Source organism: Protopterus annectens, chromosome 1.part0, assembly GCF_019279795.1.
Source record: "Protopterus annectens isolate FY-2018-M chromosome 1.part0, PAN1.0, whole genome shotgun sequence".
NCBI lineage: Eukaryota > Metazoa > Chordata > Ceratodontiformes > Protopteridae > Protopterus > Protopterus annectens.
The window spans coordinates 1,280,861,156-1,280,887,071 of record NC_056725.1 but is presented as its reverse complement, the minus strand read 5'-3'; the positions used below and the strand labels follow the sequence as shown (position 1 = coordinate 1,280,887,071).

At 40.0% G+C, this 25,916-nt stretch overlaps 1 protein-coding gene across 1 annotated transcript in view; it reads left to right on the top strand.

The window, feature by feature from the left end:
* MALT1 (MALT1 paracaspase) overlaps window positions 1-25,916 on the top strand; it is a gene marked incomplete in the record, with an annotated part of 841,583 nt that overhangs the window by 532,098 nt on the left and 283,569 nt on the right. Inside the window, 1 exon segment of the mRNA XM_044066161.1 lies at window positions 7,896-8,099. Within this exon segment, the coding sequence (XP_043922096.1) occupies window positions 7,896-8,099 (204 nt within the window).

Below are 25,916 nucleotides of genomic sequence, written 5' to 3'. Positions count from 1 at the left end.
TAAAATGTTATGACAGCAGCGCGCATGTCTGTGCGACCATGATTTAAAATGTTATGACAGCAGCGCGCATGTCTGTGCGACCATGATTTAAAATGTTAAGACAGCAGCACGCATGTCTGTGCGACCATGATTTAAAATGTTATGACAGCAGCGCGCATGTCTGTGCGACCATGATTTAAAATGTTATGACAGCAGCGCGCATGTCTGTGCGACCATGATTTAAAATGTTATGACAGCAGCGCGCATGTCTGTGCGACCATGATTTAAAATGTTATGACAGCAGCGCGCATGTCTGTCAGCGACCATGATTTAAAATGTTATGACAGCAGCGCGCATGTCTGTGCGACCATGATTTAAAATGTTATGACAGGAGCGCGCATGTCTGTGCGACCATGATTTAAAATGTTATGACAGCAGCGCGCATGTCTGTGCGACCATGATTTAAAATGTTATGACAGCAGCGCGCATGTCTGTGCGACCATGATTTAAAATGTTAAGACAGCAGCGCGCATGTCTGTACGACCATGATTTAAAATGTTATGACAGCAGCGCGCATGTCTGTGCGACCATGATTTAAAATGTTATGACAGCAGCGCACATGTGTACAACTAATCTTCTGCTGTAAAACTCTTCCGCCATCATGCGTATACACTATTTCAGTCCAGTGTTCTCCGTTATCGCCAAAATCAGGTTGAAGCAAAATAGGTGCTGTTATAAAATAAAAGGATGACCGTCAGAGAAATAAATTTGAGTAGCTACATAATAGTAGTAGAGCTTGTTGGTAGATGTGGGCAATAATTCAACCGCAGGGCCTACTTCAAGGTGCTGTAAGTACTTATATTTTATAAAAGTCAGAGTTAAAAGTGGGCCAGTTCAAGTTTTAAGCAAATGTAGATATGTATACTATGTTAACAGAGAATGAGAGAGTGGCTGTCCTAAGTAAGATTTTTTTCAGACTGTTGCAGTAGTAGTTAGTGGAGGAAAGAAGGAGTAAAGAGGTCATAAACAGAGACTATAAAAGAAAGGTTACCTTAAGTGGTCGAATATGAGAGTGGGTGAAATTAAGGGCCCAGTCATATATTGTTAGATGAAAGATCATTTGAAGTTGGTATGAGATAGTCAGTGTGCACCGCCATTCAGGACTTGTGTCTTTCGGCTTTTCCTAGTTAGGGGTTGCCACAGCGGAACTCCGGTCCACTAATGATTGACAGTAGATTTTTACGTGCCGAGTTGCCAGCTCTCCCGCGCAACCTTCAACGAAGGTATGCCCATTCATGCATGTCTCCACATAGAAGACGGTTTAGCTGAGAATCGAACAGGACAACGTCTTACTGTGAGGTGACAACGCTACCGCAGCACCACCACCGCCTATAGAGGAATGTTCAGTATCTTGTTAAACACTCCCATTAGGACACGTATCATTTTTATGGCGGAGAACACATAACTCAAATTTAAGTAACCTTTTTTCATAGAGAAGTTAGTACTGCAACAAAAGTAGTTGCAGCAGTGTGTTCATAAACAGCGCTGGTTACAATTTTAGAATGCCACTATTAAATAACACCACTTAAGTTCTCTGTGTGTATCCGTTCATTTGTTATGAACCTCAAAGCAGGCTATTAAATAGTAGGTTTATTGAGTGCTAGTTTAACTGAAACTTAATAGATTTATTTGCAAAAACGAAATGTTGCTAGTTTACAATAATAGCTTCTTCTAAGTGTATTGAAATAAGAATAAATGAAACTGAGCCAGGTAAGCACTGTGATGCAGAGTCAAGCAGCTCATTCTATAAACTAAGTGCAGCTGCAGAAACATCAACCAAACTGCATCAGATTCCAACAAATTCAGGCTGGCAGGGTATGCACTTGGTGTAAAAAGCCCAACCCTTAAACATCCCTATTAACCTCATCCTGCCTTCAATTTTCAATGCACAGTTTACCCAGTTCACAGTCATGGGGAGCCTGTGCTTATCTAAGCAAACAATGGACATAAGGCAAGAAATAATCCTGGGGGAGTCCCCATTCCATCACAAGTCACACGTGTACTCATACACACTGCACACAATCTCCTGAGCATTTTGAATATTGCCAGTTCAGCTAACAGCTAACACCGTATCTTGGGATATGCAAGGAAACAAGGGCCCTCAGTAAAAAAAAATAAAAACAAAAAAAAAAAAACACATTGACAAAGGGAGGATTTAAAAACCTAACCGTTGTGTGGAGAGTCAGTACTTCTGAAGGAAGATAACAATGCTGTCAATAGTTTCCAGTTTGAATGAACTGAGACCAAGGCAGTTTAGCACATCAATAACTGACAGCTGAAAAAGTGCATCTGAACCAACAGTTTCACATCTGTGGGAAGACGACTGTAAAGTCCCTTTCCCTGTGCTCATAATACAGCTTTACTGTTTGGTGTGTCTTGTGCTACTTATGAGTTCCCTGTGTAGCTGCTGCCAGGTAGAACAGCAGCACAGAGACTGATAGTTGAAGTACTACTGTGACTGAGACACTAAACAGCAGAACAGTGCTCTCTGGGAGATTTGGTCCTTAGGCCAAGATAACATCCACCTGTACTTTGTATTATCCACACTGGAAGATTGGCTCTGAAAGCATGAAAAACACTACAGTGGGAGTTAGTAGCTAGTCAGAAGAGAAATGACTTGTTTTTATTTTCAAAGTGCATAAAATTAACACTGTTAGTGGTTGCAAGAATCTTATAAAACTGCAAAGTTTGCCTGCTTGTTCCTTTAGATGGTCAACAACCTTGACAATAATGATAATATAAGAAGCACTTTCTAGCATATGTTACTAAAACTTTTCTATAAGATTATTATGCCTGAATTTTGTGAAGTATTCAAAATAATGACCCATACTGTGGTGGTGGTGCTGCGGTAGCGTTGTCGCCTCACAGTTAGACGTTGCACGTTCGATTCTCAGTTAGAGCGTCTTCTGTGTGGCGACATGCGTGACTGGGTGTTCCTTCGTTGAAGGTGGTGCGTTAGGCCCGGCAAGCCAGCACGTAAAAATCTACTGCCAATCATTAGCGGACCGGAGTTCCACTGTGGCGACCCCTAACCGGGAAAAGCCGAAAGACACAAACATTCAAAATAATGACCCAGTCACTGGACTACTCATGAAAAAGGCTGGAGTTTCATAACAGCTGTCCATACAGACTGAGAGTACACAATGCTGCTTAAATGGTTTCAGCTGTGTGAACTTTATCCTGTAGGTTGGCATAAGATGGATCGTTCGATAAGATAGTGGAATGAGCTGTTTTATTTTGAACACAGTCAGAATATATAAAAATAAACTGGTCATCATTAATAGGCAGTTGTTAGATTAGCACTTTAGTAGAATTGCATCTGTTGTTAAGATGCATTCTGCACAGTAAGCAAATGAAGGCAAGTCACAGTGTACTGTTATACTAACTATTCCACCATGAATGTGATAAACCATGAATGTGATAAACTTTAGTTTAAAATAAGGAAGTCCAGGCATGCATTTTCAGTTTCTCATTGTAGAGTCATGTCAAAGTTATAATAATCCTCCAAAACAGCAAACCTTTTTGCTATATTCATACTTGCTTAATAGTTTTCTTTGCCAGTACTCACAGCATCTACAGTCAATAGTCAAAGTCCGATAAAGAGCAAAAACCTTTTTTTTTCTTTTGTGGGGAACTTGCCACCCACACATTCCATGCATGGATCTGTCCCTCTTCAATCAAAACTAAATTCTTCTAACTCCAGAATCTCTAAATGATTCTAACTCCATGATTGCTGAATGCTACAAAAACTAAAATTTCTGACAGCTGTGCTGGTTGGAAACTTTAGCATGAGAGAGAATTTCTTGAATCTGTCAGCATTGTAAAATTATGTATTAGCAAATCAGACACCATCAAGTTGTCATTCAGCCTTAACTGCAGCACTGATTTTTTTAAACTGCGTATTTTAGCAAATTCATAAAAATAATGAAGTTAATGAGCTTTTCAGTATGGCTAGGATACTGCAACTTTTGAAGTGTATAGTGTGCTCCGTTGTTCTGTACTATATGTTCAAGTTGGCTCCAGCATGAAAACTAAAATGCACGCACTGTTTATTCACAAGCCTGGAGCTATGTTTGTTCTACTTTGTTGAAAGCTGTCAAAAATTCATTCTTTCTCAGTAACTTTCAGCATTTCTTTATTTAGCCTGCAGTTGCAATTATTAATTTGCGTTTGAATGCATATGCCATGAGGCTGCTACTGTGAGAGATAAAGTAATGTTACCTAGCATAGCATTTTCCTTGTTACAGCAGCTAAGATGTTCAATAACCTTAATACAGCTACCAATCAGACTCTTTTTCCTGCTTGACTAGTACAGTCCTGTGTTACAGTCCTAAATGCTGTTATCTTGCAGAGTCCATCCTATGTGCCCTTCTGCCTAACTGGAGATTGCCTTGCCCACACAGCCTCATGCCTGATGTCAGTGATTGCAGTTATCTTGTCACAAATAGCACTGCGGCAAATGTTTAAACTGCCGTGTGACCACAGAGGCATACAACTCAGTGTATTACAGCAAGATTTTAAAGGTGAAACCAGAAGCCACCTGTGATTGGATACAGTTGGTCAGTTGACCTAGTTTGTGATAAAAGATGACAGTCAGGGTCAGTATAATAGCAACTTGTAACTGTTGGAATGGACTTATGATGTGTATAAATAGAAAGTGTAGGAGGGGTTAATTTTCTTCTGACGATGTTCTGATTTTTTGAACGAAAGCGCTTAACTCAATTTATTTTGCAATAAAGTGCAATAAGTGGAATTTTGGTTTCCTACCTTTCGTGGTTGGTTTGCTTTTGTTTATTGGGTTGTGCGAGTATGTTCTGGTTAAGTGTTAGAATGGAGCCCACAGTAAAATGTGTGGACAAGGACCAGTGTAAGAAAGAAAGTGAAATGGGAGAGTGATTCTGCTGGATCTTACACCAGGAACACTAGAGCAATCATACACAAGAACAAAAAATATCGATGGCTGCCAGTTCGATGTGGAAAAGACAGCGAATAGATGGCAATGTTGATGCTTTGTCCCCAAGTGTATGCCAGGTTGCATAGGACAGTTGATTACATTCACCATAGTTGACAGAGAGGAACTGAAGGGGATTACAGAAGACCGTAACATTCCTGACTTAAAACAAATACTTGTAAATGAATTTGGCAGCATGCCTTAACTGCAGCACTGATTTTTTTAAACTGCATATTTTAGCTGTCACCATCATGGACCCACCATCTGTCTTGTACCAGTACTTTGCTAGTGTTACGGTACTAGAAGTACTGCAACATGCAACATGACATGGGTGTCTGCAGCAGATCGTATGACACTGAAGGCCTGAGAATGCCCTAGTAAAATAGTCACTGTTCCTTTCCCTTCCAGGTATCACAATGGAAAATGTCCCATTGAAGACTGACACCTCTGTTCTGTAGAACATTAACCAGGAGGATAAGTCAACAGCCTGCTACTGCTGATGACATTGGACATTCTGCAAGACCTGAGAACCTCCACCTGCTGGCTAATGGATGAGACATTTCCCACCAATACCTGTGCTTGCTACCCAGTGTATGCCATCCATAGTCTGTTGGGCATCAAAGAGAACTTCATGTATGTGCCACTTGTGTGTATGTTAATGCATGAAATGATCAGTGTACTGAGTTGCAAAAGCCAGATGAAGAACATGGACTAACATGCATGGAGCTCATAATACTGGATTATGAGAAGGTGACTGTAAGCTGTGTGCATAGCCAGTATTCTGATAACAGGGCATGCAACTGCCTGTTCTTTCTCTACCAAATAATCTGAAGACTCTACAGAACTTCAGCCTGCAGTGAAAACATGCCACCTTTCTAAAGTATTAAATTGTTGTGAAGGAATGTATGGCACTGGCAATCTTGTCCCATGGCAGATATGCAGATTACACCAAACTGCTAGCTAAGATGTTCCCTGTCTCATCACCCACTTTGAATTGTATTGGGATAATTACATCATTGGTAAGCCTTGTCAATATGGTGCCAGGATCTCCATGAAGAGAAGACTGGCACCTCTATAGCCTTCATGTGTGGTCCATCCATGACAGGACATTGCTGGTTTTATCATATTTTTTTATTTTATTTTTATTTATGCTTTGTTTAGTCCCACTAGTCCAACAGCCTCTTTTCAGGGTAGACTCATGCTGGTATTCATACTAAATAGAGGAAATTTGGCTATGGCACTGGGGAATGCCCTCAACTCTTTTTGATAAGTACAGTGGGATCTTGTACATCCAACCTGAACTACCACCATCTCAGGTGGATATGGCCTTGGTTGAACATCTCATCCCAAGGATGGCATGCTTAGGAATGTAGCATCCCCATTATGCTGCACTGCATTGTCAGTATTGGAAAATTAATGGTATGTGAATGGAACCTATAGTCTTCTGCACCAAAGGGACTACTGGTTGAGCTATCGAGACTTTCCAGAATATGTATTTTCATAACCAAAAGCAATACATTTAAGTAGGATGCATCAATATTTGTTCACTTTTTAATAGAATGCATCAGTATTTGTTAACTTTATTACTTTAATTGTAGTAGGGAAGCTTGCATTTTATGCGTCTTTCTGAACCAAGATAGTCAGTTTTCTATAACAAATGCATCACTAAGTCATACCTGGCTGCATCACAGCTGCTTTTCTTTCATTTTTGGTTTGCATGACTCATAGAAGAGGCAGATGAATTTCATTTTAACTTTCTACCATCTCCCTTTCCTGCATGTTTATTTGACCTTTGATTTAATACATTTAGGCACTGGGGTGTGTGGAGGCTTGCTTTTACTTTGAGAAGTTATATGGGGCTTGCTTACCTCCAAAAAAAACACGCAAAAGTGATTTGCAACCTTTGGAGTGTGGTGGGTATATTAGTCTAATGATGAGGAAGTCCCAGAGCAAAAGATCTCTCTCTCTTTTATGATTTGTAATTCACTTAAATAAGGTAAAGGAGCAACAATTTCTTTTCTAGAAATAAATTCAAGGAGCAATTTCTGTATACAGGATTTGTATGTCATATAAAAAAGCCAACTAAATGAATTCTGGTCAACAGAAAAACTTGCTAATGGAAGGCAACCTTTGGAAAGCATTACCATTCTCCAGTATGTATATTTTTGCTGTTAAAGTTAATATCTAATTCCTAGTTGATTGACTAAATTAGTAAACATTGATCATTGTAATGTCTTACTTATGAAGCAGGTAATATTCATTGTAGATTTTTTATACATTTTAATTTCCCTGTTTTAACAACAGTATTCCCTTTATTATAAAAAAAAAAATTGAAGCTAATTACTTTGGAAATGCACAAGATTGCTCTATCACTATCAACATGGCAGAGCGGTGGTGCAGTGGTTAGCATTGTCACCTCACACGAGAGGTTCTCCTGTTCAATTCTCAGCTGGGCTGCTTTCTGTGCTGAGTCTGCATGTCCTCCCTGCATTCACCTCACCTGCGTTTCCTCTGGGTGCTGCAGTTTCCTCCCACATTCCAAAGTCATGCATCTGGAGCATTTCTCCCCAGACCTCCACTGAAAATGGGTTCTGTCCCAGTCGGACTTTCCCAGTAAACAAATGATAAATAAAAATAAATAAATGAAAATAAAATAATAAAAAACATCGCTGAAGCCAGCTTGCAGATGATGTGTTCATTTTTGATATACCTCAAGGCTTGGCATTATTTGTGACATATCCAGGTTGTATGACAGTCTAAAGTTATGAACTGGACACCAATTACATTTTTCTTCTTTTAATGTCAAGCTTTGAGTAAGCAATTTGTGTTCTGTATGGCTTCAAATTAAGTGACTGTATAAATGTGCACATTGTAAATGGAGTATACTTTAACTCTTTCCTTACAGCAACTGACAAGGTGGCATTATTAATAGGAAACATGAGCTACCAGAACCATCTGCAGCTGAAAGCTCCTATGGTGGATGTATATGAACTGACAAACTTGCTGCGGCAACTGGACTTTAAAGTGGTGTCCTTGCTAGATCTTACAGAATCGGAGATGAGAAATGCAGTGTATGAATTTTTATTACTTCTAGACAAAGGAGTATATGGTAAGTGGGACAGCAGGGTACTGTTTGTCATTCTGATTTCACTTACTTGCTTGACAACACATATTTGTTTGAAGCAGTCATTCACAGGTGTGTGTGTGTGTGTGTGTGTGTGTGTGTGTGTGTGTGTGTGTGTGTGTGTGTGTGTGTGTGTGTGTGTGTGTGTGTGCGTGCGTGTGTGCGTGCGTGTGTGTGTGTGTGTGGTGTGTGTTGTATCTGTGTATACAGAGTTACAGGCTCAGTCTTTCCTGAGTTTGATGATAGCGTGGAATTCACATCTGTTGTTGATTATGCTTTTTAATAAAAGAAATAAACAACAGTATTAAAATATTTGTAACATTACATTTTCTTCTTGTTCAGCCCAGAGGTGCTGTTTAATAGTGTTGGATTTTCCTGCATCCTTCTTGATCACTCAGTTGCTTTTCCATCACTGGGTTTCTCAGTCATGGTCTGATCTGGTAGAACCCCTGCTGAAGTTTTTTTTATGTTCTTAAAGTCAGTCATGTTATAAGGAAATTATATTGCTGTCTGATAAAGCTGGTGGTATTCCTTTATGGGGCTGGTGTCTGAAGACCATAAACAATATGTCGTGTGCAAGTTACTCCCAAGTTCTTGAATTTTCTTCCATTACTTTCTCAGGAGGTTTTCTGCAGAAGATTCTGGAGAACACACTGACATGCTTGAAACATCTATTTGTGTGATGTAGAAAGAAAAAAGTATGTTTTTAACAGTATTTTTAAACTACATAGTGAAACACTAGACGTTTAAGTGTGTGGTCTAACATAGTCAGGCCAATGAGTGAAACTTAAAAACTAAGAAGAAAAAAATAACTGCATGACATCCGTTGTACAAGTGAATGTTAAAAATGTATTTGCCATGTTTATGTATTTGCTTGTAAATACCAAAGAGTTTTATGAAGCTGTACAGTTCTTAAGTATTTGCAAAACATAAAGATTGTGGAAAGCCATATATATAATTATTCTGTAAAAAAAAAAAAAAAAACATATATTCAGAAAACAACCTTAATGCCTGTCACCCTAAGAAACTAAGCAGCAAACTGCACCCATAACTGAGGAGTAGTAATCATTTGTTGCTTTAAATGTACATGTTTAGGACTGCATCCTTCCTCCAGTTTGTCCATTTCTGATATGTTGTAGAGCAGATCTATCTGACCTTTTTAGCAAGCAAATCGCCTACTAGATTTGGCATTGTCCTGGTGGGTTAGGGTGGGAGGTGCACATTACCGTTAACTAAAATACATATGCTTTTTATGACCACTTCAGAGTTGAAATGGAGCCCAATAAGCTTAAGAATTTGCTGCAGAAAGGAGTCTTTTATCAACTGGATATTTCATTTCAGCAAGTCAGACTTATATCTGAAGGAACTACAAAAAATAAACTATTTATTTATAGAAAAAGAGCACTACCAGGTAATAAAGAAATTAACAGGATCTTAAATAACTACAAATTCAAACACTCAAGAGAGATGTATCTGTTGTGAAACTCCAATTTGCAGTGGCCAAAACTAAAATTAAGTCCACAGTATCTATGGACACTGAAGAATGCAACAGGTAAAGTTTGTGGTTGAATGATCTGCTGGAGAAAACTGAAGTAAACAGTCATGTAAGTTTTGTTCAAACCCTATGTGCAGAATAGACAGGTCTGTTTGAAGATTGGCTGTGAAGCGAGTGGAAGTGTTACAGTTGGAGATTATGTTATGGCACGCAGTTACCACAGACAGAGACAGACTAAACCCCAGAAAGGGACCTGAGCACTGTGGTCATGTTGACTACTGGATGATGGCTCTGAAACTCCCAAGCCATATGACTGTAAGTCATGTGATGTCTTGATGCTTATGTCACTTGATACTACTGAAATAAAAATAAGCAGAACTGCATAAAACATCAACAGTTTTTAATAAAAATGGGAAACAAGTAATTACATTTTCTTACCAAAGAAACCAACAGATGTAAAGCAAAGCAATTGGCTTAGTAGAAAATGTAGAACTAAAACTGCAAAAAATGCAAAATAAATTAACTGTCACTGGTTCCACAGAGTTTAGACTACTAATAAGATGAACAGTAAAAACTCTGAGACAGGATACCTCTAAGTGATACTTTTCAGCATAAATAAAACCCTCTTATTGTAACCACTCTTACTAGAATGCAAGAAAATAGCTTTCAGCATGACTTTGACAGGCATACAGGGGATTAAACACATGCAAAGACACATATAATTTTAATTTTTTAATTGTTGTCAGCAAACTGTAATACATACCTAAAACAATTCAGAATTTGAAATGTCAATAAATCTTGAGTTTTATTATTTGTATGTTCAGAGGCTGTCACCATGGTTTGTAACGCTGTCCTGAAATGGTAAACACAAATGATAACTGAATTTATCAGAGGTTCTGTCTAACTTCATGAGAAAATGAAATGTTTTTAGCATACAATTTTAGACTTTGTGGTTGTAATGAGTGAATGTCTTTACAATCCAGCAGCTTGCAGGTACGGCAGGTGCAACGGCAAAATGTAGATACAAACAACAAAAGGAGCCAGCACCAGACCAGACACATTAGCAAATCCTTTATTTGAGAAAGAGAGAAAGAGAGTACTCAGCCTATCCAAAACAACTTTGACCCAAAATCACCAACAAAAGAGGCAGCTAAGTAAAACAAATCTTCTTTATTTTCTTCTAGCGCTTCGGTGTTTCCACCTTCAAAGAATATCAAACAGTGGAAAATACAAAATATGTTCCCTTATCTACTACATTGAATTAACAACACACACCCACCAATTACACAATGAGTTTCTGTCTTAAAGCAAACATTTCCAGTTTAGCTCATTGTTTAAACCGGTTGGTGTCATAGTTTTATACTTCAAAATAAAAACACTTTCTTTGAATAATAACTTTTGTTTTAACACATTTTCATCATTACCCAAACATTTCACACTTTCTAAAATAGTAACTTGTGACAAGGTCGCATCACTGTTATGAAATGTCCTAAAATGTGAAGCAATCATTTTATCTTCTCTCTTATTTCTAACATCTCTAACATGTTCCATGAATCTGACACGAAACTCCCTCTTGGTTTCCCCTATATAAAAAAGTGCACATGGACATTTAAGTGCATATATTACCCCTCTACTTCTACATGTGTATATATCTCTGGGTTCAAACTTAATCCCATTTATACTATTAAAAGTATTAATATTTGCACAAATACTGCATCTATTGCAGCATACTGTGCCTTGATTTAAACTTATTCTTGCTATATCTATTTTTGGCATATGAAACTGTCCATGCACTATCATGTCCTTCAAATTCCTTCCCCTTTTATATGAGAAGAGTGCTTTATTAGTTAAAATATTTGCCAGGACCCTATCTTCCAATAGATATTTCCAGTAATACTCTATCATGGCTTTCACTTCCTCACTTTTTATATTGTACACAGACATGTAATAAATTGCGTCTCCTTTTTCCTTATTTTGTTCACCAACCCTTCTAATTGAATGTTTATTCCTTCCTTTATATCCATTTACGTCATTCCCCATACCTATCTCCTTCCTTGTCCTAATTAGGGCCTGTTTTAAAATATCTGGGTCATAACCCCTTTGTAAGAACATATGATTTGTCATTTCCATTCCTTTTATCAACTCATTCTTCTCACTACAAAGTCTAGAGACACGTACTAGTTCGCCATAAGGTAAAGCCTCCAACACGTGGGGGGTGACAACTTGTGGCACGTAAATATTGGTTACTGTCCACAAATTTCCTGTGAATATTGGACGAAATATTCCCATTTTCCATGCCTTCCAAAATAAGGTCTAAATACACCACACTATTCCCTTTCTGAAGTCCGTTAAATGCCAGACCAAAGGGATTTTTATGCATATCTGAAATAAAATTATCCACCTCTTCTGTGCCCCCCTCATATATAAATATTAAATCGTTGATAAAACAAAAATAAGAATCCACATAATTCTTCATAAAGTTCAAATTAAATAAAAATCTTTTTTTCAAAAAAAGACATAAAAAGGTTTGCATACATGGGGGCAAAAGCTGCCCCCATTGCTGTATCCTGTTTCTGTCTATATAACATGTTGTCAAAATAAAAATAATTATTTTTCAAACAAAATCTACCATATTGGTTACAAAACAAGCTAAAGGACTATCGCCCAAAAAATACCTTATTGCCTCTAGACCATCTTTCTGCTGAATAGATGTATATAAACTCTTAACGTCAATCACCAGCCAATACTTTTCCTTGTTCCACACTACTGGGGAAATTTTACGTAAAAAATCTACACTATCTCTTATATAAACAGGGGACTTGAGAACATAGGGTAATAATATCTCATGTAATACTAAACCGATATTATGTAGAAAATAATTACAAGCAGAAATAATCGGTCTTCCCGGAGGTTTAACCAAACTTTTATGTATTTTAGGTAGAAGGAAAAAAATGGCTATTTCACTTTTACAATTGAGTAACCTATCCCTTACATCTTTTTCATTAAAATATCCTAGTCTAATACTTCTGTCTAACATTTTTTCAAACTGGACCACTGCTTGTTCATATCTATTTTTATCACATTTTTCATACACATCGGTATTATTCATGTGTTCCATACACATGTTGAAATATTGTAATGCATTCATAATTATTTTATTCCCTTTATCTGAAGGTTTTAATTACTATATCCTTCCTGTCACTCAATATTTTTAAAGTTTGCCATTCCCTCAGAGTCACGTTATAGGATACGTCATGTTTGTTCACTGATACATTATCACTAATGTTCTCTCAACCAAACCCTATTATAGACCCAAGTTGAGCAATACGTTGATTAACAAAAGGTGGAATAAATTTGTTAAATGTAGGTATATACGAAACATCAATTTTACAATAAGCGTTAAAAGAAGTATTACCATTGCTGTCACCAGCATATCTTTCTCCAACATCTTCGTAACAAGAAAAGAAACTATCGTCAGAGTCATTAATTAGAGAAGAATTAAATACTGCATTTTCACTTATAAAATCTCTAGAAAAGTGATATTTTAAATGTACTTTTCTCAAAAATCTAAATACCTCGTTTTACCACATGCCCCCGAGGTATCACAGTCAGTACAAACTTCAATCCCAAACTTAACACAGAAATTTGTTCTTGTGTTAAATCACATTGGGATAAATTTAAAACTATATTTAGTTCAGTACAAACCTTATTTCCTGAACTTTTTGTTATATTGCTGTCCATACCTTTGTCCTTGTTGAAAATCCGCCTGGTAACCTCTTTCTGAGTTACTGGCGTGTGTCCCAAAATTTCTATTTCGTTTCTGCCCCTGTTGTCGGTTCTGTTGTGGACCTCCTTGCTTCCGAAAGGTCTGTTCATACTCTTCTGGTCTTTGCAGCTGAGGCAACTCTGGAAACTCACTACTAGTGTCCATTCCAAACCGGCTCTCTTCTCCGGAAGACACAAAAGAGGAAGAAGGTGTACTCTTGAAACTTATGTGCTGACGTCTTCTCCGGTTCCCACCTCTCCGATTGGTCAAATATGAGAAAGCAAGCCCTGCCTCATATTCATTGATGTCCCTCATCAGTTTTGATTTTTTCTGATCAATCAACTCCGCCTCCCTCAAGATATACCTGAAACTGACTTGTTTCCAGATGTCAAACAAGACCAAGTCTTAAAAGTGCTATCAAAAGCTATAAAAACTGCATCAATAGGTCCTGAAAATATCACTGGGTGCATCTTAAATAGCATGAAGCACAATGTAGCCACACTTCTAACAGTGTTAATCTCAGCCTCCATATAGCTTTTGTACCAAGTAAATGGAGAACAGCTACAGTCATTCCCCTGCATAAGGGATGATCTTCCTCAGACCCAAAAAACTACAGACACATAGTTCTGACCGTCCTTATATGCAAATCGATGAAAAGACTTATGGAATTAATCAGTCCGGACATAGGGAATCTCCAAACACTGGACCTGTCAAGGGCAGGTCATACTTACTCAACCTGGTGGATTTTTTGAAAAGGTCACCAAAGCAATGGATGAAGGCAAAATGGTACACACTGCATACCTTGATCTGGCCAAGATTTGTGACACAATTTCCCACTTAGCCATAGTAGAAAACCTAAATAAACTGGGGATAACCCCCTATGGCACCTGCTGAATTGCCAACTGGCTCACAGATAGGACTCAGATAATCAAAACAGGGGAAGTTGCTTCCACAAAGAGACCAATTACCAGTGAAGTCCCCTAGGGTTCTGTGCTGGGACCTCTCCTGTTTGGAATATACTTTTCTAAAGTAAAAACCAATACCAAAGGGGTCTGGCTGACCAAGTTTGCAAATGAGTGCAAGCTAGGAGCAGTTATTGAATCCCCAAATGACTTAGCCATTCTGCATGAAGGTTTGTCTCAGTTAACTGGTGCCAAAATCATGGACTGACTAAATGCCAAAAAATGCATTTTTTTTCATCTGGGAAGTCCAGTGAATTACTACATTGACAATACACACCTAAGAACTGACTAAGTTGTTTGAGTTTGGGAACTTATGAGGACAGTAACCTAACTTGTGACTAATGTGTTTGTTTTAAGAAAGCCCTTCTATTTCACAAAGCTTATAAACAATGGGAATGTGCAAAGCTCTAGGGATGTTATTGTCCCCATTTACTTGGCCCTGATTAGGCCAGTCATTGACTATAATGCTCCATTTGGCATGTATATATATATATATATATATATATATATATATATATATATATATAGACACATGCACTAACTGGAGTGCCGACAGAGAGACCTTACTAAAAGGACAACATGTCCTGCATGGACTGACTCAAAGCCCTGTCATTCTATTCGGTATTCTACAGACTGCTAAGAGGTGACCTGTGTCACAAAATAAATACTCCAGGAGTGCTTTCTTTACTACTGTTGGATAGTTGCAGCCTCTAAATGCTTTATCCCATGCATAGGTCCCCTCACATTATCTATGGTATGATCCCAGTTATTTTCATTAGAGGTAATGTATAATTATCATCCATGCGATAGGTAAGGCCAATGTATAACCAAATTGGATAGGTTATTTTGAGCACCAGAAGGGAAACTGGCTAGGCTTAAAATGGCAGCTAGTCTAGTACTTACCTATGAACCTATAAATTTGTGGCAAGCATCAGTAATATTTAAGCTGTACTGTAATATATAGACAGCATTGTTCATGTACCATCCTGCTTTCCACTAACAGTCATTGAACTAATTATAACCTGTGGGTTAAATATTGGAGAGACCGTTCAAAAGCTGTTGGTTTTCATAACAATAAGAAGATGACAGACCTGCAGTCAATCATTTTACAGAGAGCAGAACAGGCTGAAACAGCACACTGTCACTGCTGGCACTCAGAGGCTGTGATATATATTCTGCAATGGCTGATATCATTGTCAACCCAATGCCTTCACCTGCATGGGGTCACTTTGCTGGGAGGATCTCCCTTCTAGGAGAAATTATTTTCCAAAGAGGCCCCCCTCCTCCTACAGATTCTGTGGGCTAAATTCTCCATCAGGTAAGCAGGTAAGACAGGCTTAATAGATGAGCAGTCATCTATCTGTTGGAGAGATTTTTTTCTGCTGGTCTTACTCTCTGCTCCCTCTCCCCCATGCTAATACTACAGCTGTAGACTGGGACAGGCCGTGAGAGGTCATGTTGAGTTCATGTCCTGCCCCTGGCTATAGGCCAGACATGTCTGACCAGCTTCCCGCATGCCTCCCCAGCCCAACATCAATAATTCCAAGTCCCTGCCTCTGCTAGGGCTCACAGAGTAATGTCAGGTGGCTGAGCTGCTAGTCAAACTCTGATTTCCTGGGCCATAGTCCTCTATGCCACTGAACAAGTTAAATGGGAAAGCAGTCAGTGAAAGAGTTGGCAACTAACATCCCAATCCAAGTTATTGGTAGACAAGCATACTGAATGGTAGTCAGAGGATAATGTTCTGGCCCCTTTACAAGTTCGGTGCTTCAGGGCTTAGTCCTAGGGACAGGGTCATTTGTATTCTTAGTGAGTAATTTAGAAGTTGCAGATCACAGTGGTGTGTGTGTGTGTATGGGTGTGGGTGTGCGCGCAATGCGGATACCACACATGGTATGGATGGGGTTGCCAGCTGTCTGGTTTTTGACTGGACTGTCCGGTTTTCAAACAAATTGTCCGGTTAACAAATATCATCAAAACTGGCCTCGTGAAGTCTGGGTTTTGTGCCACCACTGATGCCGTGAGAGCGAGCGCCGTCGCACTTTTACAGCTGCAGCAAGTGCAGCACAGGTTGATTGCAGTATTAGCGCCATCTTCTCATTTAAGTTACGGCTTATGAGAATCATCATGTGTGCATGCTTATTACAACAACATGCACACCACCAGCGTGGAATGGAAATCTAATTGCGCACAAATTTTAAGCTAGCTAAGCCTAAGCAGCCAGTTCCATAATTCATTGATTAGCTTAATTACGAAGCTTGGAGTACTGTGCTCTAGTCAGGATTTTATAGGTGGATTATGTTCAAAAAGAGGAACAGAGTGTTCTGACAGAGGAGACTGGAATCTAGCGATGAAGAGGATGATTGCAAGACATGTCAGTCAGTCAGTCAAGGGAAGAAGATACAGTGGAGGAAAGTGAGGTAGGGCCAGCTCGATATAGCCAGCTGTATCAACGAAGAGGAATGCAGTTCCAAACCTAAGAAAGAGCATGTTGCACCAGCTAGTGGAGGTGACTATGTGAAGGAGAGAGAGGAGGAAGACCATGGTTCAGGTGCTGGCAATGAGACAGCGCCCTCTGATGAGAAAAGACATTTAGAAGTGGGCTTACTGAGTTTTGAGGATGAAAGAGGAAGTACTTAATTTTGTTTGTTTTTGCAGACAAAAAAATAAATGGAAACTAAATCATGAAAGAGTACACCAGAAAAGACAGCTTTTCGTTTTGATGTGCGGACAAGGGTGTATTCAAAATTTTCCATTTTGCATAATGCAAAGCTCTCCTTTTGAAAAAGTGGAGTTGGCATACTGGCATGGTGGTTCACAGTGTCATGTTTGAAAAAGACTGGCAATAAGCTTGATAACAAATAATACCTGATGTGACTGACCTGCGGTGATACAGGGTACTGGCATACAGGGGGCAGGCATTTTATAAGTAAAGTGCGTAAGTGAAAGTTAAGCGAGTTCCACTATAGGTGCTGCTTACTTGTGGCACCCAGGTATAAACAGTCTTTGTGAATGGCTTTACTATTTCCCAAAGGATCTTCTCAATTCTGCCTTGGGTGTCGCCAACCCCTAACTAATATAATCTTCTTCTGGGTAGTCTTTGTGAATGGCTTTACTATTTCCCAAAGGATCTTCTCTATACTGCCTTGGGTGTCGCCAACCCCTAACTAATATATTCTTCTTCTGGGTTTTTTCATCTTTTATGAGGAAGGGGATCCATGTTAGGCATGCCCTAATCAGGATGCTTCAAACAGTGTGATTAGTAAATATGTTGCTTGCACAGTGCCCCGTTATTCACTTTGCTTTGTTTAGCAAATGTGAATCAGTGGTCTGTGCTATAAAATTTGAAATAAATGTTTTAAATTAAATACAAATATCTGTAACTGTAATCACTGTAGAAGTAAAGTAAAGCAGAAGACAGTATGCACACTGAGAGTTTTGAACAGTGTTTATGGCAACTGGGGAGAAATCGGCTGAAAGCAGGCATCCGGAACAGAAAAAGAGGGCACTCTCATCAGCTGATGTCATGTCACTGTGGTGTCACAAAATGGACGGAGCATGGATGGGAGGGGGTGTTGGAGTGGGTGGGGTTATGGGTGATGCGAAGGACATGACCTGGTTTTAGCCACAAAGAAAGCTGGCAACCCTAGATATGGAGGATAGGAAGGATTCCACAAGACATGAATAAATTGAGGTTAATGATCTTTGAATTGACAGCTGGATTTTATGTAAAATGGGTGTGATTCTGTTTTCAGCAACGTAAAACCCCACAAGGAGCCAGTGGATCAGAGGGGCACAAAACCTGGTAAAGGTGATGAGGAAGAGAAATCACTGGAAATGTATGAGGCAATGGATGTACTTTCAGTTAGACATAGCTACTGCTGTATCATACTATCATGATAGTGAGGAACATTGCTATTAAGCCAGAGATGAAGGAAGTGCTCCTCACATTTTACTGAGCGTAAGTAAAGTTCTGTTCTAAACAGTAAATTGTTTAGATTGTTAAAGGATGGATTTCAGAGAAGAGGAAGGAGAATGGTCTGAGGGAATGTGTTGATTATGGATAATGTGAAGGGATGCTGCTAGGATTGCTTTGTTTCTTTCCTAGAAAAGTATGAAGTAGGTTGACATTGACAGTACAGGTCCAAAGCTGTAATACTGGGATTTGGGTGAGGGGCTTCTGAGAAGAAAATGTAGCAGAAATTAGAAAGGTCAAGAACCGATACTCAGAGAAAGAATATTCATGCAATGGCAAGCAGGAGCTACTTTGCTGAAAAGGAAGTAAATACATGAAATGCATCCTACAAGGTGAGGTATCAAGCTAAATAACCAACAGCTTTAAGTATCTGAGAATCGTGACTAGTTCACACAATGCCATTGTCCTATTTACTTGGCTCTCATTAGGCCAATCATTGAATGTAATGCCCCCTTTGGTTTGTATCTGTCCAGATACATGCAACAAATGGAACACCCACAGATGTACCTTATTAAAGGTATCTGATCCACCTACAGCATGTCTTTCGAATGTAGGAGGAAACTGGAGCACCTAAAGGAAGCCCACATGAACACATGGAGGACATGCAGACTCTGTACAGAAGGCAAGCCAGCTGAGAATCCAACTAGGGAACCTCTTGCTGTGAGGTGAAAGCACTGTTCACAGTAGCAGTACGCACCAGTTCCAAAAACTGTGCTTTGCACCTTTAATGCTGTGAATTGCTCCTTCACTACAAACATTTCACCCTAGGTATCCTCCCCTTTTGATTAATACACCTGCCTTAACTGAACCTGTTACTGCAGCAGTAGAATAGAAAGTGACCCTCTAGATTCAAACATCACATTGCATCCATGGTTGTACAAACAAGTACCTGCTGAAGATAGATCAGCTAAGGAAACGTCAGAAAAAGCTATGGTTTATCTGACAAAGCAGACATGGTTTTCTTTCCAGAAATGTCCATTCTTACAAAAAACAGAGAGGCTCTTGCCTGCCACCATGATTTATATAGCACAAATATATGGCTCTTTGCATGGTACTTATACTCATTAGGGCCCAAGTGATGAATATTTCTGAATCACTCTTTCTAAGCAGCTGACCCGAGGACATATTTGTGTTAAAAGGTTCTGTCACTCTCTTCAACTCACATGTGCACCTGCAGAAGACACTGAGCATGTGTGGGCAAGTTGATGACTCCAGCAGGGATGTTCTGCAGTATGTTCAACATTTTCTGCTGATGTAGGTCTAAAGAGCACATCTGCTTTCAAAGGTAGGCCTTATGCATGGTTGCATATATTTTATGGTATTTTTTACATCTTTATGACATCTTGACATGCCAACATTTTTAATGATACATTTTAGATACCCTGCTTAAATTTGCACAATTGAGATGCTGAATGTTGTGCTTCATGTGCAGAAACAAAGAATGTGAATGACCAGGAGAGGCTAGCCATTATTCTCTGGAATGAGACCAGGATTATGGCCATGGTTTGTTATGGAACTCTGCATGACAGGGAGTCCTGGTAGTGTAGTTAAGGAATCAAAGGTCTTCATGCATTTGTTGAACATAGACAACAGAGACAACTTGCTGGAGAATATCTATGAGGGTCCCCAGAATGAGGTGAATGTCCAGTCCTCCAGTCCTGTCTTGGCATACTGTGCTCTGCTGGATAGTGTAGGCACCACTACAGTGATCTGCTAGGGTGACATCCTGACCTTCTGAGCCAGTGGGAAGCAGAGGTCAGAGTAAAGGTTCCTGAGATGTAGTGTGAGTATCTGTCCCATCTATACAGATAATTGGTGTTCTGCTTAGTCCATAGATTATAAACATGTATCCTGGTTATACTTTATAGGTTCATAGGTTCATAGGTTCATACTAGGCTATCTGCCCAAGGGCATTTATAAGCCTAGACCATAGTTATTTGGCTTTCGCCACCCCTTTAGTTTGAATAAAACTATGCCTATTATTTTGCTGTGCCTCTGTCAAGCAGTGACACTGAAGTAATCCCTGGGGTATATCTGCGATCCCCCATCCATTGGTCAAGATTCCTCTTGAACAAGGCCAGCGAGGTGCTCTGCCTCACATGTACCGGGATTTTGTTCCACAGCATAGGGAGTCTCTGGGTGATGAATCTGTCCCTCCAGCACGTTCTATTAATAACTGTGTCAAGGTTTAAGTCTCCTGCCCTTGTGGTTCTGAGGGATCTAGATTTTTTGAGGTGAAGCATATTCATCAAATCAGGGTTTGACATGGCCTTATATGTCAGGCACAGGTCACCTCTGAGCAAGCGGTATGAGACTGAATAGAGCTGGAGTTCTTTCAGTTGGGCAGCATAAGACATATTTTTGAGACCCTTTATCCTTTTGGTGAGGAACTTTTGGGGCCTTTCCAGCTGCTGCAAACAAATGGTCTCCCCAAAACTCCATATCTTAAACTATCACTATTGCCCTTATGAATATCCAAAAAATGTTTAGCTACTGGACTAAGTAAATTTGAATTCCGAATGTCTCTCAGATGTTCCAGAATTCTGACTCTGACCATCCTCTTGGTCTGGCCAATGTACCAAGTATTAATGCAACTACAAGTCAAGGCATGTACTACCCCAATAGATTTACAATTAAAATGATATCTAGGGGCATGAATGATATCATTAATGGAATTAATGTTAATGTTTGTAGTGGTGATAACATCACTAATAAACTTTTAGAATTAGAGACAAAAATGATTCTTAAGTTTAATACCTTAAGGCCCCATGGTTTAAACTTAGAATTGGGCACATGATGGAGTTAGGAGATATAAAAGAAGTAAAAACAAACTATAAACAAACAAAAATAATATAAAAAATAATAAAATAAATAAACATTTTGAAAAAATATTTTTGAATAATATGTATGTATACAGAAATATAATATTTCATTATATATAAAAATTTTTTTACCAAAGAATGAATTATTTATGATGTATGAAGGTATTGTATTTTGTTATTTGTATGTTTTCATGAGAGTTGGAGAAGTTAATAATGTTATTCACAAGGTCACTTTAAAAGAATTCTTGCATTAATTGAATTATTGCTTAATTGTTTGGATATGCACTATAAAAGTTAACAGTGTGCAGTAAATTATTGTGATCCTTGAAGGCGAACTGCCGAGGTACCAGGTCTTAAAATAAAGTGAAGAAAGGCATTGGCTGTTTGGTGTGTTGCTGGTAGCTAGGGCTAACCTTGTTTTTCCCGAAGGGTATGACTATGCATTTCTTGGCATTTAACTTTAGGCCATGGCTCCGTTTCTGTGAGGCCCTTCTGAAGGATATCTGTGTCAGATGTGTTTTCGACTATGGCGCCCAGTTTGCAGTCATCTGCAAACTTTGTCAGCCATAATCCTCCTGTGTTTGCTTGTACTTCAGAAAAGTAGATGCCGAACAAGAGTGGACCCAGGACTGAGCCCTGTGGGACACCACTTGTGACAGGCTTTGAGTCTGACATGGCTCCAGCAACTCTGACCCTGTGGGTTCTGTCACTTAGCCAGTTTGCAACCCATCTTGTGATGTATGGGTTTACATTCAAGCTGATGAGTTTTTCGATGATACCTGAGTGGGGTATTGTGTGAAGGCCTTTGCCAGGTCAAGGTAGGCTGTATGGACTGCCTTTCCCTCATCAATGGCCTTGGTGACTGTCTCAAAAAGTCAACCAAGTTTAAAAGGCATGATCTGCCTTTGACAAAGCCAAACTGGGTTGGATCCAAAGTCTGCAAGTTCCCTATGTCTTTATTTATGAGTTCCATTATGATCCTCTCCATGGCTTTGCAGATAAGGCTTGTCAAGCTAATGGGACGGTAATTTCCAGGGTCGGTGGAGGCACCGCCTTGTGAAGTGGGACCACAGTCGCGGCGCCACTCCTTGGGTACGTATCCTGAGGTGAGGCTAAGATTAAACAGCTGTCCTAACTGCGGGTTTAATTCCTCACTGAGTTAGTGGAGCACACAGCCGGGGACACCATCCGGTCCCATGGATGCTGTGTTTTTGCTTTGGAGAGAGCAGTTCTCACCTGGGCGTTGGAGATGTTTGGGGGCTACAATCCTCTGGTATAGATATCTCTCCTTTTGGGGGAGGGGGAGTTTGCACTGAACCGGGCAGCCAGTATGTTGGCAATGTGTGTAGGTTCGGTAATCTTCACATCATTTTGAACTAATTCTGAGCATATCTGGGAGTTTCCTCCTAGGTTTCTAACATAGCTAAAGGCCTTATGATTGTCTTTTGAGCCCTTGGCGATTTTTCTCTCAAAATTTGCCTTGGATGATTTTATGAGAGCTCTTAGTTTTTTACTTATAATGATCAAAGGTGTCTTACCTTTCAAGGATTTTGCTCTATCTTGTAGTAGCTTCCTCCTTTTGTTGTAGAGCTTGTTTATGGCTGGGGTCCACCAGACTGGACGCTTGCCTTTGGTACAAAGAGTTTTAGTTTTGTTTGGGATTGCCTGATCCATGCAGTCCTGTAGGTGCTGGTAGAAGGCATTTGTAAGTGATTCAGCTGTTTGAGTAATGTTTACCACTGGCTCAGGGGCCTTAAAGGAGACCACACTAGTTTTTAGAAGTGTGAAGTCGGCTTTTGAGAAGTTTTTCACTGTGGTCTTTTTATTTCAGGTGGGGCGGGATGAGGACCTCCAGCGAGATTAGTTTATGATCTGATCTCACCAGTGAGGGGTATACTTCGGTGTTGAACATTGTGATCCCATGTTCGTGATGATGAGATCAAGTATGTTTTCTCCTCTTGTGGGGATGGTGACTAGTTGTTCCATGGCATTTGAGTTTATGAACTCCAGGAACCTTTGGGCTAGAGTGTTTGGGCTTGATTAGTGTTCCCAGTCTATATTAGGGTAGTTGAAGTCACCTAGTATGATGGTGTTTGGAGATACATTTATCCCCTCCATTGTTTTCAGGAAGGCCATGTGAGGTTCCTGAGTTTGAGAGGGTGGCCTGTAACATGCTACAAATTGCAGAGCAGTCTTGCCTATGGTTAATTGCACCTGGATGGTCTCCGATGCATCGTGCGTTGCCACCAACCTTGAGGTGTGGGTGTCCTTTATGAATATGGACACCCCCTCCTTTCTTGGTGTTGTCCAGATTTTGGGGACGGAACGCATGATATGAGGTGAAACCTGATAGTGCTGGGGTGCTCTCAGGAGCCTTGAACCAGGTTTCTGTCACAGCACAGACATCGATGTTCTCCATACTGAGAAGGGCCTCGAGTGTGCATCTTGAGATTGAGACTTCTGGCATTGAGCAGCATTACCCTTAGTTTTTTACTTTTTGTGTTCTAGGGTGGTAGGTTTAGAATTTGAGCCTTGCCTAAAAAGGCACTATGGGGTGGCAAGAGCCTTTGCCAATATCCGGAAGCCTAGGGGTGACAGGTGCAAGCCGTCCCTTGAAGCAGCGTGGCTTGTCCAGCATGTCATCCCAGGCAGACAGACATTGGATCCCCTTTGAATGACACCGAATTTAAGCCAATTATTAAAGCTGATCATCTTATCACTGTATTGTGGCATCATTCTAGGTGAAGGTAGGATACTGCTCAAGGTCAGGGTCATACCTGCCTGGGCTACATAATCAGAGAGCTCCTCAATGTCTCTTTCATGTAGTCCAAGGAGGTGCGTCTCAGGTCGTTGACACCAGCGTGGACAATGACTGAGTCGACTTGTACCTGCTGTTGAGAGACCTGAGTGCTTGTGTTATGTGGCGGATTCTAGCGCCCGACAGGCAGCTTACTGTGACCTTCTCCTTACTCAGTCTGGTGAGCGGACGTCAGTGTGTCTGACTATGGAGTCACCTATGACAAGTATGTTTGGTGTTGTATTTGGCCTTAAGGGCAGTGACTGCTTTGCACACTGATTTTGTTGTTTATGTGTTGTTTGTGTGGTGTATTGAGTATGCAGTTGCTTGGGTGTCTGCTTTGGAGGCCTCTGCTGTTTAGGTAAATTTTTACTCAGAGCCTCCGAGTATGTCTTAGTGTGTTTATGTGTTTGATTCAGTGGTGTGGTTGAGTTATGTGAGACTGGTATTGTGGTGTGTGTAGTTGCCTTCTCCTGCTGCCTGGTCTTGCCAGTCCTGAGTTGAAAGAGCTCAGCCTCCAGTCTGGCTAAATAGCTGCATCTCTCACAAGTGTTAGTGTTACGTGGGAGGAGGAGAGGGTTGTCCGTGTACATGAGGCAATTGTAACATTGTCTCAGAATTCCCAGATTCACCAACTGGGCAGGAGAGGACGCCAGCATCTGACCCTTCGACATGCTAGAAAGAATTATGAGTTGGTATGAGACAGAAAAGTAGTGGGCTTAGCAGGGAAGTGGGCACTCCTGGGGGGTTTTGCTAGTGAGAGATTTGTATAATATAGGAGTGCTTGACCTGCAAAGAGAATGCTTATAAGACAAGGGATATGCTTATAAGACAAGTGCTGAGCTTTTTGAGAAGAAAAAGCTATTTGGAACAAGTGCTGCACTTTTTAGTGTAGGTGTAAACTGTTTAGGTTCCTAACAGAGCAGTTCTAAGGTAAAAATTGAAGAACAGACTTTCTGTAGCCAGAAAGAGTTTAACCTTGTTTAACCGGCGCTGCCCGATGCTGCTCTACTGGCAACTCCACGTTAAAGCGTGCTTGATAGCAGGGGCTGGAAAGAAGCAGGAATAGACCCAAAAGGGAAAATAAAACTACAGTTTCAAATCAGTAACCACCTCTACGGGGGGCAGGGAAGCTGCTCAATGTTAGTCACTGCCACTGATCAACATAGAGACCCTCCTTCAGCCCAAGCAAAAATGGCCTCACAGAAACTTTCAAACAGTTCAGGAACAGCAAGCCTGTAACTGAACTTTTTTAACTCTCAGAAAAGTGGGGAAAAGGCAAGATTTTTTTTTTTTTTTTTGTTTGTTTTTTACAGAGATAGCAGAGGTTCACAAGTAATATCAAGTTATAACAGTGCAGTAAATGACCCCACACAAGAGTGCTAGGTCAAGGACAGAAAATATGCAAGTTTTAAGAAAAAAATGATTTAAAATTAAGTGCAAACAGGAAATTCAGCAAACAGCTTTTGGTTGTGCTCTAAATACAGCTACTAATACAGAAATCAAGTTTAACAAGCCAGAAAATGCTCAAGCTAGGCAGCTATGCAGAAAAACTTAGCAAATAAACAGAGAAAAAATACTTAAAATCTCAAAAGTGGCTCCCTTCTTCTCTCAGCGTTTTTTCCTCTTGGAGGGTGCTTCACCAACGGCCAAAAAGCCTGAAAAGACGCCCAAACCACGAGGCAACTAGGTTTTAAGAGAGGAAGATGAAGGAGTTATGGAAATGACCCCTAGTGGCCAATAAAACTACAGTTTCAAGTCAGTAAACACCTCTACGGGGGGCAGGGAAGCTGCTCAATGTTAGCCACTGCCACTGATCAACAGAGAGACCCTCCTTCAGCCCAAGCAAAAATGGCCCTTTACTTCATAGAAGACAGAGGCCTACAGGAGGAAGATGGAAAGATTTTACAGATAGATGGGTATATTTTACTTTACTTTCTCTATTTAAGACTGTTTACTTTAGAAAATATATTATTTCATTGGT